At 40.0% G+C, this 14932-nt stretch overlaps 2 protein-coding genes across 9 annotated transcripts in view; one reads left to right on the top strand and one right to left on the bottom strand.

The window, feature by feature from the left end:
- Window positions 1-14932, top strand: part of LOC310682348 (kinesin-like protein KIF20A) — a 55669-nt gene that overhangs the window by 37404 nt on the left and 3333 nt on the right. For 2 of the 3 annotated variants that reach the window (XR_014513879.1, XM_083451030.1), the window contains one exon: window positions 7287-7655. The exons of the other annotated variant lie outside the window; for it this stretch is intronic. The gene's annotated coding sequence lies outside the window, so the exon portion shown is untranslated. Of the gene's footprint in view, window positions 1-7286; window positions 7656-14932 lie in introns of those variants that run through there. 3 annotated transcript variants of the gene reach the window in all.
- The window catches only part of LYN (LYN proto-oncogene, Src family tyrosine kinase), a 42325-nt gene that overhangs the window by 12511 nt on the left and 14882 nt on the right, over window positions 1-14932 (bottom strand). For 2 of the 6 annotated variants that reach the window (XM_083451169.1, XM_083451170.1), the window contains exons 2-8: window positions 12425-12553; window positions 9083-9125; window positions 8878-8986; window positions 8234-8332; window positions 8033-8136; window positions 5907-6056; window positions 4320-4472 (exon numbers count right to left, since the gene is read on the bottom strand). In XM_083451169.1, coding sequence (XP_083307295.1) covers window positions 4320-4472; window positions 5907-6056; window positions 8033-8136; window positions 8234-8332; window positions 8878-8986; window positions 9083-9125; window positions 12425-12547 — 781 coding nt within the window. In that variant the 5' untranslated portion in view covers window positions 12548-12553. The remainder of the gene's footprint in view (window positions 1-4319; window positions 4473-5906; window positions 6057-8032; window positions 8137-8233; window positions 8333-8877; window positions 8987-9082; window positions 9126-12424; window positions 12554-14932) is intronic. The other 4 variants (XM_083451172.1, XM_083451173.1, XM_083451171.1 and 1 more) reach the window with 3 other exon arrangements.

A 14932-nucleotide genomic window follows, 5' to 3' on the forward strand; every position in this document is an offset into this window, starting at 1 on the left:
TTCCGAGCACAATTCAAAGTGTTGGTGCTGACCTTTAAAGCCCTAAATGGCCTCGGCCTAGTATACCTGAAGGAGTGTCTCCACCCCCATTGTTCTGCCCAGCACTGAGGGCCTTCTCGCAGTTCCTTCACTGCAAGAAGCCAAGTTACAGGGAACCAGGCAGAGGGCCTTCTCGGTAGTGGCACCCGCCCTGTGGAACGCCCTCCCACCAGATGTCAAAGAGAAAAACAACTACCAGACTTTTAGAAGACATCTGAAGGCAGCCCTGTTTAAGGAAGCTTTTAATGTTTAATAGACTATTGTATTTTAATATTTTGTTGGAAGCCGCCCAGAGTGGCTGGGGAAACTCAGCCAGATGGGCGGGGTATAAATTATTATTATTATTATACCTTAGTTGTCGAACGGAATCTGTTCTGGAAGTCCATTCAATTTCCAAAAACGTTTGATAACCAAGGCATGACTTCTGATTGGCTGCAGGAGCTTCCTGCACTCAAGCAGAAGCCGCGTCGGACATTCAGCTTCCAAAGAACGTTCAGAAACCGGAACACTTACAGGTTTGCGACATTTGGGACCCAAAATGTTCGACTCACAAGCCGTTCTGGATCCAAGGTATGACTGTACTGGCCTAGAAAACTGTACTTCAGTCTTTGCCAACCTGGTGCCTTCCAGATGTTTTGGACTACAAGTCCCACCAGCCACTGAGCACCAGGTTGAAGAAGGCTGAATACTGTATGTACAGAACAGCCTGACACACATGACTTCATTTTCCATTTCCCCCACCGCACATTTACTTCAATAATATTTTGTAAAAAAATAAATACACAAATACATTTTGATGGCAGGAATTAAACTTTGAGATTTAATCATGTCAATGAAGAATGCAGACCATGGCAGAAGTGGGAGAAATATTTTCACAGTCGTTAACCAATATAAACTAGATGGTTGCCAACTTCCTGCAAGCTTAATATTCTGTGATGATTGCAGAAGAATAAGCTGCTACAAAGAAGAGGACTTCAAATCCCAATGTTTTCATGGTGGACATAATATGGGTTGACATGTGTCAGGAGGCCTCAGTTGGCTGTTTCCCCAATGAGTGCCCACCGTGTACCTGCAAAAACATGTTATCTCCTTTTCAAGTGGGATTCTTTCCCAAGGGAGCCTTGGCTATCACTTAATCTGATGTCATCTGTGCACCAAAGAAGTTTTTATTCTCCTGGGCATTTTCATTTTTAGAGAAGCAGGGCCATGTCATCACCCCTGCTGAGAGATCAGCTGCTTCAACTGTCACCTGGCAGGAGCCATTCCATCAGGCTTCCTTCTCAGCTGGTCATTCTAAAACTGTAACTTTAGGAACTGGTGCATAAACTTGTTTCCCCCCCTTTCCCTCCACATCTCCTTCTCATTGTGTATAAACGATGTCTTTCAGACTGTAAGCCCCAAAGCATATACTGACCTCTGACCGATCCTGTAAGCTGATCTGGGAACTTTTTAACCCAAAGAGCAGGATAAAAGTTCCCTGTCCACATGGTAAGATGCAGAGGACACATGACATAATTAGCATTATCTGGCTGATCTGTACCTTTCCCTAGAGCAATATTACTTAGCTTACTTGAAGCTTGTAGAACTCTTTGCTCTTTGAGGACCTTTCAGTCCCCTGCTGCCTCAGGCACACTATGAGAGATGGTGAATAGACTCACATTGCACTACTGGTTGGTCTAAAACAGTGCTTCCCAAACTTATGTCTCCAGCTGTTTTTGGACTACAACTCCCATCATCCCTAGCTAAGCAAGACCAGTGGTCAGGGATGATGCTAATTGTAGTCCAAAAACAGCTACTAGAGACCCAAGTTTGGGAAGCATTGGTCTAGAATTATGGCAACAGATGACCAGAAACAAATCTTGCCATATTAGGGACTGAAGGGAGACAGCAAGAATTATGCCAAGCTAATGGTGTATATTAAACTAGAAAAAGTGTAGGTCTATGAACTATTATACTGTGGATGATAGAATTTGGATCTGAAATATTGCCTATGCTGTTAAAAGGGCGGAAGACACAGACTGGGGCAGGGTGGGGTGTTGATTCCAGTTGATCAACTGAAATCACCTCTCCAATTTCATTGTTAATCTCCTCTTGCAAACAGTTCCATCCCTGTCATTTCCTGTGTCTGTCGAAGTATGCTCTTGCCCATGGAAGCTCATAACACGATAGAGTTATAAGCCACCATGAAAATATCTGCATCCTGAAACTCAGGATATAAATAAAATTAAGCATAATAAAGTGCCCCACAACACTGCTGGTTTAGTACTATGTACAAACACAACCACTATTCTAAAATGTTTTCCTAAAACAAAACAAAAACAAACATAAACCTTCTCTTATCACACTCTTATTTTCTGTGCACTCACTGTGCTTCCAGAGCTGAGTTTTTAATCCATGTTCACACAATGTGATCCAAAATGCATATGCATCCAGTAGTTTGTTATAAAATACTACTGTCCAATGTGTTGTTTCTCAAACCAGCTCACACCACTGGAGTTGTTAAGCCATTTCTAGTTCGTCTCCAGCCAAGGTGTGCCCCCTGGTCCATACACAAGCAGAAATAAACAGAACGCTAATGAAGCTATGCCAATGTGAACAGCTAAGGGGAAAGAGCTGGGAAATCCATTGTGGGGAAAACAGTAACTTCACTGCAATGTAATGTGAGAACAGCCTAGTTTTTTACCATTATATTTCTTTTCATTCCTTTGCCATCCTGAACTCATTCTGAAACAAGCAGTGCTAAGTAAATGCAATCCTTGAGAGCTGATGGAACTCTTAGGCCCTCCAGGGAAAAAGGCAACTGGAGCTCTACCAAAGCATGCAGTTTAGTTCCAATCAAAAAAGGTCTGCCATCATGCAAATCAGCTTTTCATACTTGTAGCAGGGAAAGGAAGAATGTAGTCAGGCTTCACAGTGCAGTAATTTTACCCATAACGTAAAAGTAACCCACAGAGGACCAAGCCAAATTTAGACGTCAAAGAAGCTCACATAAACAAGAGGAAACATCTTGAACCAGAACATCTTGAACACTCCCCCTCTACCCTTTGTGAGCACATACGCAGGAACATAACTTCCTGAAATTAGTTCTTTCTTCTGCAGCTGACAGTGCTTCAATAACCCCTGCATATTAGCTCAGTAGGCAAACTGTTTTCATATGGGCTCATTAAACAGCAAATGCCCTGATGATGTCATCCCCAGAAAATGAAGGGACGTTTTCTATTACACTAACAAAAGTGGCCAACCAACATGGTGGGTAGAGAAGGGAGGAACTCATGGAGATGGGATCACCAAAGCATACCAAGCTGCATTACTTAAGGAAGCACAGGCGGTGCAGCTCAAGTGAAATGCTAGTGGGCACCAAGACTCCTTGTGCCAGGGAACAGATTTTGCTCCTGTCCCAACAGTATCCACCAAGTACAACATGGACCCCAGCTTCATGCTGTCAAATGGGAATCAAACTAGGGATGCAGTTACTATTCGTGCACTCCCTGGTGCAACTCTATCTGTCCCCACAACATCGGATATATGCCTAGGGAACAACAGATGAAAAGGCTACTTTTCTGCTTCCAGCTTCTGTCCACTGAGCACTCCCATCACTATGGTGGACAAGAGCCTGGAGAAAGAGCAACAGCAGATGCCATTGTTCATACAAATAATTATTTGCAAGCCCTCTTCAAATGGTCAGTTCACATTTTGGTTTACAGCAAAATCGAAAGCATTTTCGACCATTTGGATATTATCCCTACCCACCCAGTTTATCTGATGATATCCCACTTTTTCTGTCCCACAGCGTGGGATTCACAAAACATTTAACAACAATAATTTAATGCACAACATTTTAAACCAGAAATGGCTAAATTATGGCACACTAAATGTTGTTGGAGTCCAACTCCCATCACTCAAGTCTGCATGGTCAACAGTCAGGGATGATGAAAGTTGCAATGAGTTAGTATGACATTGGAATTGAGCTTCAAACTAAGGCGCAGTGTAGATCACCTTCTGTAGCATTTGTGAGCTCTGGGAGCTGACACCTCCCAGAGCCAATCTGTGGGGGCACAGAGTGGGGAAGGGGAATAAATCTTTATGTGAATGCACACATATGGCGCTTCCCCATTCTAGGAGCTCAAACAAAATGGGGCATTTTTACAAATGAATGAACCTAGTTCATTTCTTATGTTACATCACTGAACATGAACATAGTTAACAACCTAGCATGTCAGTACTGTGGTGTCCCACATGTTGCTAAGTATCTGAATTATCCACATGATCAAATATCTTACCCATCCAGACTTCTCCAAATTGACCAGCTCCAAGCTTTTTTACTAATTTGATTGAGTCCCGCGGAATCTCCCAGGCATCTTTATCCCACGGTTTCTGTGGTTTGGGACTGAGGCATGCCTTCTCCAACTTCCTGCATAATCCATCTGGCTGCTCTGTTTAAGAGACAAACATCCTTACATTTGTACCTTAAGCAACACCAAAGCGCATAACAAAGGACAACATACATGCAGAGATTTAGTTTTTCTTTTGAATCCTGCTTGCAATAATTTTTTGAAAACCCAACAGGAACAAAACTATTTTCTTCGTTGCTGGTAAACAACGCAACATGTGCCATAGGTTTTGCTGCACTGGATTTCTCCCTCTGACCTTGAAGCACCATACATGCTACTGGGACAAAATATTCTCTCACTTTGGTATGTGGCAGCCTTCCCCAACCTGGTTGTCCTCCAGATGTTTTGGACTAGAATTCCAATCAACCACAGAAAGCATGGCTAGTGGTCTGAGTTGCAGTCTGGAGGGCACCATGTTGACGAAGGCTGGTATATGGCAACAAGTACTGGTGGGAGGCTTACCCTTCATGATTCTCAGTTTTAAATGCATATTTGCCTCCTTTTGCCATGAACAGAAGGATAACTTTAACTACACCAGTAGATGCTGCAGTTTGCATCCTACATGGATTGCTGACAACTATCAACAGTTGATATATTTTAGTCAGATATGTGTCCTATGAAAACCTATTTTGGTCACTGGGGTAAGTAAATATTGTTTAGGCTTCTGAATATAGAGCATGCCAAGATCCCAGGAATTCATAGATTGTGTCATTATTTTTGTTTTAATGAGTTTGCTTTATACATGTGTTGTTGTAACCCACCCAGAACTCTTAGGACAAATGGTGGGATCTAAATTAAAAGGAATTTCTTAAGTATAGCTGTCACCTGTTTTAACCTCAGAAAATACACTCATATGAAGTTAAGGCTCATAGTTTTAAACCAAGGATCATTATTTTGCCAAATGCCATATATTAAAAGTCATGCCCTGAAGTATTTAAGATCTGCAATCAGGTTAAGTATGGTTTTCCCAGCTGATGAAAACAGTTTCATGGGTTGTTGTTTTTCAACAAACTTCTGTATAATGCATTACTATGCATGAGCTACATGTTCTTTTTAAATGTCACTGGTGGTTTTACTTTCCCACATCAAATATGTTCACAAGATTGCCACTGTGTTGGCACACAATAATTACAATGCCGATAACTTCTCAGCTTATCACTATGTCCATACTAGTGTTTAAATATTGCTTATACTCAGGAAGCAAAGTGTTCCCATTTACACTGAGCTGATATTCCTCATACAATCAACTCGGTTTCAGGCTGATGTAAAATCCTGTGACCAAACTGACATACTTTTAGTTCCCACCCTTGAGAGAGTTGTGTAGAACTTTCATCAATGCCCACCTTTACACAATCTGCACTATAAGTTAGAATGCATTTGACTTGAGTGATCTGAAATACAGCAGTAGGTTTTTTTATATAATTATTTGATAACAACTTGCATTTTAATAATAGTCCAGTAAAGGTACTGGCTTACTTTGGTAATGTTTGATCATGTCACTGATACAGGGAAAAGTAATTCTTGGAGAGATGTAATATCCTCCATTGTCTAGACTTCTGATTTTGTAGTGCTTGACGACATCACCATGTTGTCTGTCATAGTCCCTCATGGACAGAGAGTAGCTACCTGTGTACAAAAAAAGAAAAATAATAATCATAACCACAGGTTAAATCGGAGTTTGAACTAGCCGCATCAAATCTGAGTTTTGCTTTCATGTTGCTGTATTATCAGAATCCAACAAAATGTGGTTAATCATAACTATGATTTGTTTGAAACAAGCCCAATTCCAAACTGGTTGAAGTGAAGTTGCAAGTGAAATAGTCTGACCTTCTCCTTGCGGATGTCCTGGAGGAGAGGTGAAAGGGGAAGCACAGGGGTGGACAGCCTCATTCCCATCATGATAAACAACTGGTTATGACAAACCATTGTTTACCATGGTATCTGGATGCAGCCACTGTGTCAGTGCCCGATTGCTCCATATTGCAATACTGCAGGTACTGGTCACATTAACATTGTAATATATCTGGCTGTATGATTATTGAATTGGGCACTCCATAAATGATTCAACAAGGTTTTGATGTGAAAAAGAGGTCTAGCTAACACCAGAACAAGTTTCTTTTCATACTATGTATAAGTACTTTTTATACTATGCTATAAAGTCTAAATTAACCCCGTGCAAACACATAGATCCATGTTAGTATATAATCCCTTCACCAGTGCCCAATGTCTCATCAATATTTGTACAAGAGATTCTCCCATAGCTATTCTCTATTTACAAAAGCTACACAGGCATCATATCCCAGTTTCTGCATATATTTAAGAATAACACAAAAACAAAAATGGATTTGGATATACAAAATCAAGATTTGAATTGGAGTTACTAAATAACAGAGTTAAAATATTATCTAAAATGTATAAATTACTATTGGAATGGCATTTGAAAGATGAGGAAGTTAAATAGGTTATGATTCATTGGGCCAAAGATATTGGTCATAATATACAAATAGAGGATTGTGAAAAATTATGGAAAGTGGGAATAAAATTTACTACTTGCAGTGCATTGAAAGAAAACATTATGAAAATGATGTACAGGTGGTATATAACACCAGTGAATTTAGCTAAAATGTACAAAACAGATAACACATGTTGGAAATGTAAAGAAAAGGAGGGTACTTTCTACCATATGTGGTGGGAATGTAAGAAAGTGAAGGACTTCTGGGAAATAATTTATAATAAATTTTAAAAAAATGTTGAAATATACATTTGTTAAAAAACCAGAAGCCCTTCTACTGGGTATTGTGAGTACAGAAATTCATATGAATGATAAAAAAATGTTTTTATATGCGATAACTGCAGCAAGGATATTGTTAGCCCAAAGATGGAAGCAAGAAGAAATGCCAGCTAAAGAAGAGTGGCAAGACAAATTGAGGAACTATGCTGAGATGGCGAGATTAATCGGGAAAATTTGGAACCAGGAGGACCAGACTTTCCTAAAGGAATGGAAGAAGATTTCGACGTATTTGGAAAGCAACTGTAACCAATTGACATCGTTTGTAGGGTTAAAAGAACTTTTGTAAGGAGTAATATATAAATTATTGTGAAAAGAATTAAGAATCGGTATTAAGATTTGAATTTATAGCAATAACTGTAGTAACAAAATGCATAATTAGAAAGGATTTTAGAAAACCATCAGTTGAGGTTGAAGGAAGTCTTAGGCTGAGATAGCCAAAGGTTGTGAAATGATGTTTTTAAAAGGATGATATGCTGGAAAATATGTGTAAAAACCAATAAAAATTATATATAAAAAAAGAATAACACGGCTTAAGGCAAATACTTGGTCTACAGTTATCTTCCCTCTTTGTCTGCCCGTTCCTCTATAATAATTTGGTGCTATTAGCCACATTTATCAGGCTAATAGATTTTTTTAGTAATGGGAGTGAAGCTAAATGTAAATTGAAAATGCTATAATCATTCTTTGGTGACAGATAATTAGTAAATTCACTCATACATAAACAGACAAGAGAACTTACTGAAAAAATTTGAGCTCATCAAGGCAGAAGGCTGAGTTTCCTTTTAATTCAAATGAAATACAGAAAGCTCACCTTTCAGTGTTTCACTCTCTCTGATAAGGAATGACCCAGGAGCATTCCCAGGTGCTAGAAGTTGCCTTTCTGCATCTTTCCTGGTTATGTCTTTAAAGAACCATCTGTAAAGTATTATGGGGGAAAAGTTACACCTTCTTTGTCTTTCTCAAGTGCACAGTGCAAAGTAGAAAATCAAGTATTTACAATATATGAACCTACTCTTCTGTTTCTAAGGTGTTAACTTTTGCGACATAGTTGCTTGGGATAAAGCCTTCTCTCTTGGTCAAAAGGGACTTGGCTCTCCACCATTCTCCATGTCTAAGAAAAAGAAAAGAATCTTTTGTAAAGAGGTATTGATCATCTTCAGTGCCATCCAAAAAGGCTTAGACTTCACTGGAGGGAGAAATATGTTGCTTCCCACCAAACATTTCTGGAATCAACTCCTCCAAGAACATGCCCATATTGCTGAAGGCTGCAAGTTGAATTCTAGATCATGCAATTATAAAAATAAATTTCCGATGATTCAGAGCAGAGAAATACAAGGAGGTTCAGCCCATTCTGCTGTGCATCAACTTGTCCGCATTTTGATTAGTATTTTCTGGAGAGGCAGTTATATTAGTCTGTTGCAGCAAAAACTAACACAAGTCTTAAGATAGGGTGCCACAAAACTCTCCACTGCTAGCCAATAAGTAGTTTTTATCAAGGCAGGCTTTTTGGGGCTTGGGACAAGCAGGGAACTTCAAAATAGAAAGCTTGTGTGCATATGTATAAGTAACTAGCACAATGCTAGTTATTAGGTGGCAACACACACATAAACATGATCTAGGAGCAACAAACAGAGCAGTGACTATTTTGATACTTACTCCTCCAGAATTTTCATTTTTTCTCCTTTTTTGAAGGACAGGTCATCTTCATGAATGCCATCATAAGGATACAAGGCTACCACAAGGTCCTGGTGTTCCTTTTCCGCTGCTAATACAGAAATTCAAGCAAGATATTCTTACTCATTTTTCAAGTCTATCAAAACAGCAACTTGTAGTAGTAACCAGCAGCCTTTTAGAAACATACCTTCTATAAACCTCTGACCTGGCAGAAGGATATCATCAGTTGCCTTGAAAAACAACAACAAGAAGAGTTAAAAAAATTGTTTTATAACACTATCATATTTATATAAATGCACACTTATAAAATTAGAACATGTTTAAAACATAACTATACTATTTTTTTTAATGATGACTCTGTTATCTCTGGCAGCTTTTAGATATGATTTATAGCGTTTACACTGAGATTCTTAGAAGACAAAGTGTAACGGTTTACACGCCTTCGGCAGTCAACACCTTTGCAGCTTACAGGAGAAGAGGCACATGCTCTGAAATACAGCTAATTGGGAAACTGCTCTATGTTTATCAAGGGACAAGTGCTTTATTAATATGCCTAATCCAGAGTTGCTTCTTGAAAGGGGTGACTTGCAGCCTGATCCTATCTGTGCTTGGACTCAAGTTCCACTGTGCTGAATGGGACTCCCTTGCAGACAGCTGCTCACAGGATTCTAGATTGTCTGAAACCAGCCTTTGGGCAACCTAGCAGCAGTTAGACCATTAACTGTTGAAAAAGACTTGTCGCAAGCATGGAACAAAAACTGAATACAGTGGTGCCTCGCAAGACGAAAAGAATCCGTTCCGCGAGTCTTTTCGTCTTGCGGTTTTTTCGTCTTGCGAAGCAAGCCCATTGACGGAGTAGCGCTATTAGCGCTATTGACATTTTAAGGGCTAAAAACGGCTTTTTAAGGCTTGGGGGATTAGCGGTTTTGCTGCTAAAATGCTTTTAGCAGCTTAGCGATTCAGAAAAAGGGGTTTTGGAGTGAACCCCCCCCCCGAAAATTTTCGTCTTGTGAAGCAAGCCCATAGGGAAATTCGTCTTGCGAAGCGCCTCTGCAAACGGAAAACCCTTTCGTCTTGTGGGTTTTCCGTCTTGCGGGGCACCACTGTACAGTGGTACCTCTAGTTACAAACTTAATTCGTTCCGGAGGTCCGTTCATTAGCTTTTGCTAATGGGGCCACTTGCTGCTGTGCTGCCGGCACACACTTTCCGTTCTCATCCTGGGGCAAAGTTCTCAACTCGAGGTAACTCTTCCAGGTTAGCGGAGTTTGTAACCTGAGGCATTTGTAACTCAAGGTACCACTGAATGTTGAAAGTATGCTGATGCTTAATAAATGCTTGAGAGGGTTTTTTTAAAAAAACAAAAAACAAAACAGCTGCACAAAAGGACACAAAACTGCTTTTACTTTTAAAACAACCCTCTTCATAAATTTAAGACAGAAAATTGCTAGTTAATTTTCCAATGGTCTACAAAAAGTGGTGGAGAAACCTCTGATGGGCCTTCTGATAGGTCAGTGATGCTGTGGGCTTACCTAGCAGACAGCTGCAGTAGTGCTCCAATAAGACCCTGGCACTTGGGTCAGGAGGAACCACTGTTTAAATTTCCTAAAATGACCCTGATGTACCATCATTCTGGAGAACAGTGGGAAATTTAAAGGGACAAGGTCCTCAGATAAGGTGCCCAGTGTTCACTGGAGAGCACTAACATTTTTATTTAAATAAATTAGTTGGTCTATAAGGTGCTACTAGATGATTTTTTATTTTTCTATTTTTATTTCGACTGCATCAGACCAACACAGCTACCTACTTTTATTTAATTATTTTTTTAAGGAAGAGACCAGGGCAGCTGTCAACAGTGAGTCCAGCCCTGGAAGTGGGGCTCCAATAGCTGCCTAAAGATACCATGCACTGACTCCAGGCCTGTCAGGAAGAAAAATCCTCTGTTAATGTCAGTGGATCTATGGTTGCAACTCCATCACTCAGATTCAGTTTACCGTGAAGCAAGATGCATATAGATCCAGTCACACAGAGTCCTGTGCTTCTGGCAACTGGAAAAAAAATGTTCCTGCTATTTCATAAAAATGTACCAGGCACTTATACTTGTATGTTTTAGTATTTTTCCATGTGATTATGGGTGTGCACAAAATCTTCTTAACAGACACAGAGCCTCTTTTATAGACACAAGTTCCCTGGGCTCATAAAGTACAATGCGCCTTTGAAATAGTGATGCCTTGGAAGCATTTAAGATACGTTGTTCAATCACTTTTGTGACTTTCTTTAAAAAGGAGTAGGCAGCATAGCACTCAAGTGATGCTACTGGGTTACAGCTCCCATCATCCCTGGGAAGAGGGTCTCAAAGCAGTTTTGGGTGTTAGTTTCTGTGCTGCAGCCATCTCTGCTATTCTTCTTTATTAAAAACTTGTTTGTTTGTTTGTTTGTTTAAAGAACAACCCCTCAGTGCATCTCCATCTCTGCTTTGTTCACACCTATGCCATTCTTTAAAACAGATATTTTTCCTTTCAGTGTTACTCCCTTCTCACTGTACTCAGTGTCTCTCTCTTCCATTCCTCATCTGAGAGAGATAAAGGGTGATGAATCCTCAAATACTCATAGTACACAATGTATAATACTTCTGGTACTCTGTGTTGCCTTAAGTTTCAGATTCAACTGCAGTAATTTAGAATATGTATCTTATTAACAAGCAAGCATCTATATATTTAAAACATCCATCAACTGAACTGAACTTCTATAACTGAACAAGCTAACTGACAGGCTTGTTCTAGTTATCTTACAGATCTTACAGATACAGTAACATATACCATCATGGAGTGTGTGCACAAAGGGGGCTGTAGAATAGGAGAGAGGATGAAGTGTGGAATGGTGGTTTGTGTGCAAGGGACGGCTGAAAAAAGAAAGGGAGGAGGAGGAGGCAAGGAAAAGGGGAGTGTAGGTGAGAATGGTGTTTGTGTGCAAAGTTGGCTGAACAATATGATAGAAAGGAGAAAATGTGGAGATAGGGGCATGATTTGTGTACAAGGGAGAGTTAAGAAAAGGAAGGGGAGAGGAAAAAAGGCAGTTGCAAAAAAGGGCATATGAGGCATGGGGATGGGGTTATAGATGAAAGCAGGGGCATGAAAGGGTTTGCAGAAAGGTGGTTTCATAAGTGGGTAGATGGTGCAATATGTAGATGTAATATGTGGGAGGAGGAAGACATAAGAGGTTACCATGGGGGTACTTTGTGTGCAACAGGAGATGCCTAAAAGAAGTGGAGAGGCATTGACATGAGCATGAAGGTGAAAATAGGGGGCTGCAGAATGGAATTGGCTTCAGAAATGAGGTTGCGAAGGTGGAAAGCAAGCTTGCATAGGGTGGGAAGGGAAGCTCTGTGGGGTTAATGTGGGGAAAACGGCAGGAGGCTGGCGAATGGTGCAAGCAGGGAGGCAGCCCCTAGTTTTAAATAAAAATTTAAATTATGCCAGTCGTGCTGTGATCTCACTCTTGGGAATTCTTCCCTGAAACTAATCTACTTACTGGCCTTTGCTGTTTATTGGACGTTGGATCCCTCACATAAATAGTTCGTTCAGATTTACGTACTGGTTCAGTCTTCACATCTCCCTGCAGATTGTCTTTTCGTTTGGATTTTATACATCCCATATTTTCCTGTTGGAATAAAGAAGAATTAAGCAAAAATCAATGTTGTCTAGGTTATGTAGCAAAAATCTTCCAAGGCCTTTCTCTCAATCTCTCTTCTATCAGAGCTGCAGCAATTATCTAGAAAGGATGGGGATTTCCTCTGTTCCTTGGTTCCGGAATCTGCTCCTCAAACAAGTTCACTATGTTGTAGTGGCAGGCAAGGAACGCTTTCGTTTGCTGGACCATTTAAACTGATCTGGTATGAACAAATCTTACATTTGTTTCATTCATTAGTTTATCTGCGACTTTGTTTCTTTGTTTAAAAGCATTTCTAAACCAGCAGTGTTTAAAATCCTTGATGCAGTATACTATGCAATTTTGTTTTTCGTTGTATTGGTCTTATGTTCTATGTCGTCTTCATCATATCAGATTTGAGGGCAGCACAAGATAGAATGAATACATAAAATTGTTCCCACACTAAGATGTATTGCACAACTTCTAGAAATTGGGTGTACATATCTTCACATTGTTGATTTTGACCAACTGGATTTAAAGAGGAGGATAAAGGGCTGGGCTTAAACAATTCTTACCATGAGCCAAGTTTCTCTCTCTGTATGTATGAATGTATATAGATAAGTGCATATTTACCTAAGATAGGATTGTATTCCTTCACAAGAAAAAGAAAAGCAATATATTTTCATAGAATCATAGAGTTGGAAGAGACCACAAGGGCCATCAAGTCCAACCCGCTGCCAAGCAGGAAACACCATCAGAGCACTCCTGACATATGGTTGTCAAGCCTCTGCTTAAAGACCTCCAAAGAAGGAGACTCCACCACACTCCTTGGCAGCAAATTCCACTGTTGAACAGCTCTTAATGTCAGGAAGTTCTTCCTAATGTTTAGGTGGAATCTTCTTTCTTGTAGTTTGGATCCATTGCTCCGTGTCCACTTCTCTGGAGCAGCAGAAAACAACCTTTCTCCCTCCTCTATGTGACATCCTTTTATATATTTGAACATGGCTATCATATCACCCCTTAACCTCCTCTTCTCCAGGCTAAACATGCCCAGCTCCCTTAGCCGTTCCTCATAAGGCATCGTTTCCAGGCCTTTGACCATTTTGGTTGCCCTCCTTTGGACATTTTAATGTTGTTTTTAAAGCAAAGAAATGATTTTAGAAAGAAAGACTTCGGCCAGCAAGATTAAGCTTTAATTTTTTTAAAAAATAAATAGGCTAAAATGCTGACTCATCTTGGATAGTTCAGACATAAATACAAACTGAGCTATTAATGGCCTTATCTCTAACACAATAAGTGTTTCCTATTTCCTCTGACATGCTGGTTTATCTACAAATTCTTCCTATGCACTGGCTGACAATTTTTCTAGGCCATTTTGCAGCAAAGTCTATTAAAATTCTCAAATGAGGACATGATACAGCTAGGGTTATTTCTGCTGTGTAACATTTATTTCTGCCAGGTACAAAGTTTGCCAGAGAAATCATGTTCCAGTGCTGATCTGGAATGAACCAAATTGGCAAAACGTGGTGGTAAGCAACAGTGCACCAGATTCTTTTTTTAAAAACCATATTTTTTATTAACGATTTCTTGGTCTACAAAAGTATGTGAAATGTCTCTTTTTTCAAGTTACATTTTCTACAGATCAGTTTCATTTGTTGAGACATTAGTGTTACCTTAGGAAGAAAAGGGCAAAAGAGGTTGAGGGGGGCATGATGAGTGGGGGTGGGGTCGGGTGGTGATGTTTCTATTCTACTTAATGTATGTGTGGGGTTTTGTGTCAGCATCGCTTGTGCGGGTTCTCTTTATTATTTGCTTGTGTTCCTTTGGTGGTGAGAGAGGTTGGGGTTGGCCTAGGGTGTGGTTGTTTGTTTGTGATTGGCTGTGGTGACAGTGCACCAGTTTCCAGCACAGAGTTTATTTGCTCACAAGATCTGCTTATTCTTACATAAATGAGCATAAAGTGAATGGAATGCCCCACCAATGAAATTCAAGGAGGAAATACTTCAAATCTGAAGCAGCTGTGGGAGAAAGCTGAAGACTTGGAAGTTGTAAGCAGGAGGCTACACATGGAGTAACCAAAATTAATTATCCACCCCAAATTAAGTATTTCCATCTCCACTCACCCCTCAAGACTTTTACAACTGGAAGACTTTGAGGCATCTACATCATGGAGTGCTTTATCTCCCTTTTCGTATGAAGAAGAGTTCTATAAACTAAAAAGCTCACATACTAATTTGTGAAATTTTAGTTGGTTGCACTAAAAAGTATTCCCCTTTTGTCAATGGGTAGGAGCCAATGTATCAGAACCAAGACTACAGATGTCTGACAGAACGATGCTTTCAATGGCATTCCCATGTTGAATTATCCCCCTTTTTCTTGCAATGTACAGGG

The sequence above is a fragment of the Podarcis tiliguerta genome (genome assembly GCF_965153285.1).
Source record: "Podarcis tiliguerta genome assembly, chromosome: 7".
In the NCBI taxonomy this organism is placed as follows: domain Eukaryota; kingdom Metazoa; phylum Chordata; class Lepidosauria; order Squamata; family Lacertidae; genus Podarcis; species Podarcis tiliguerta.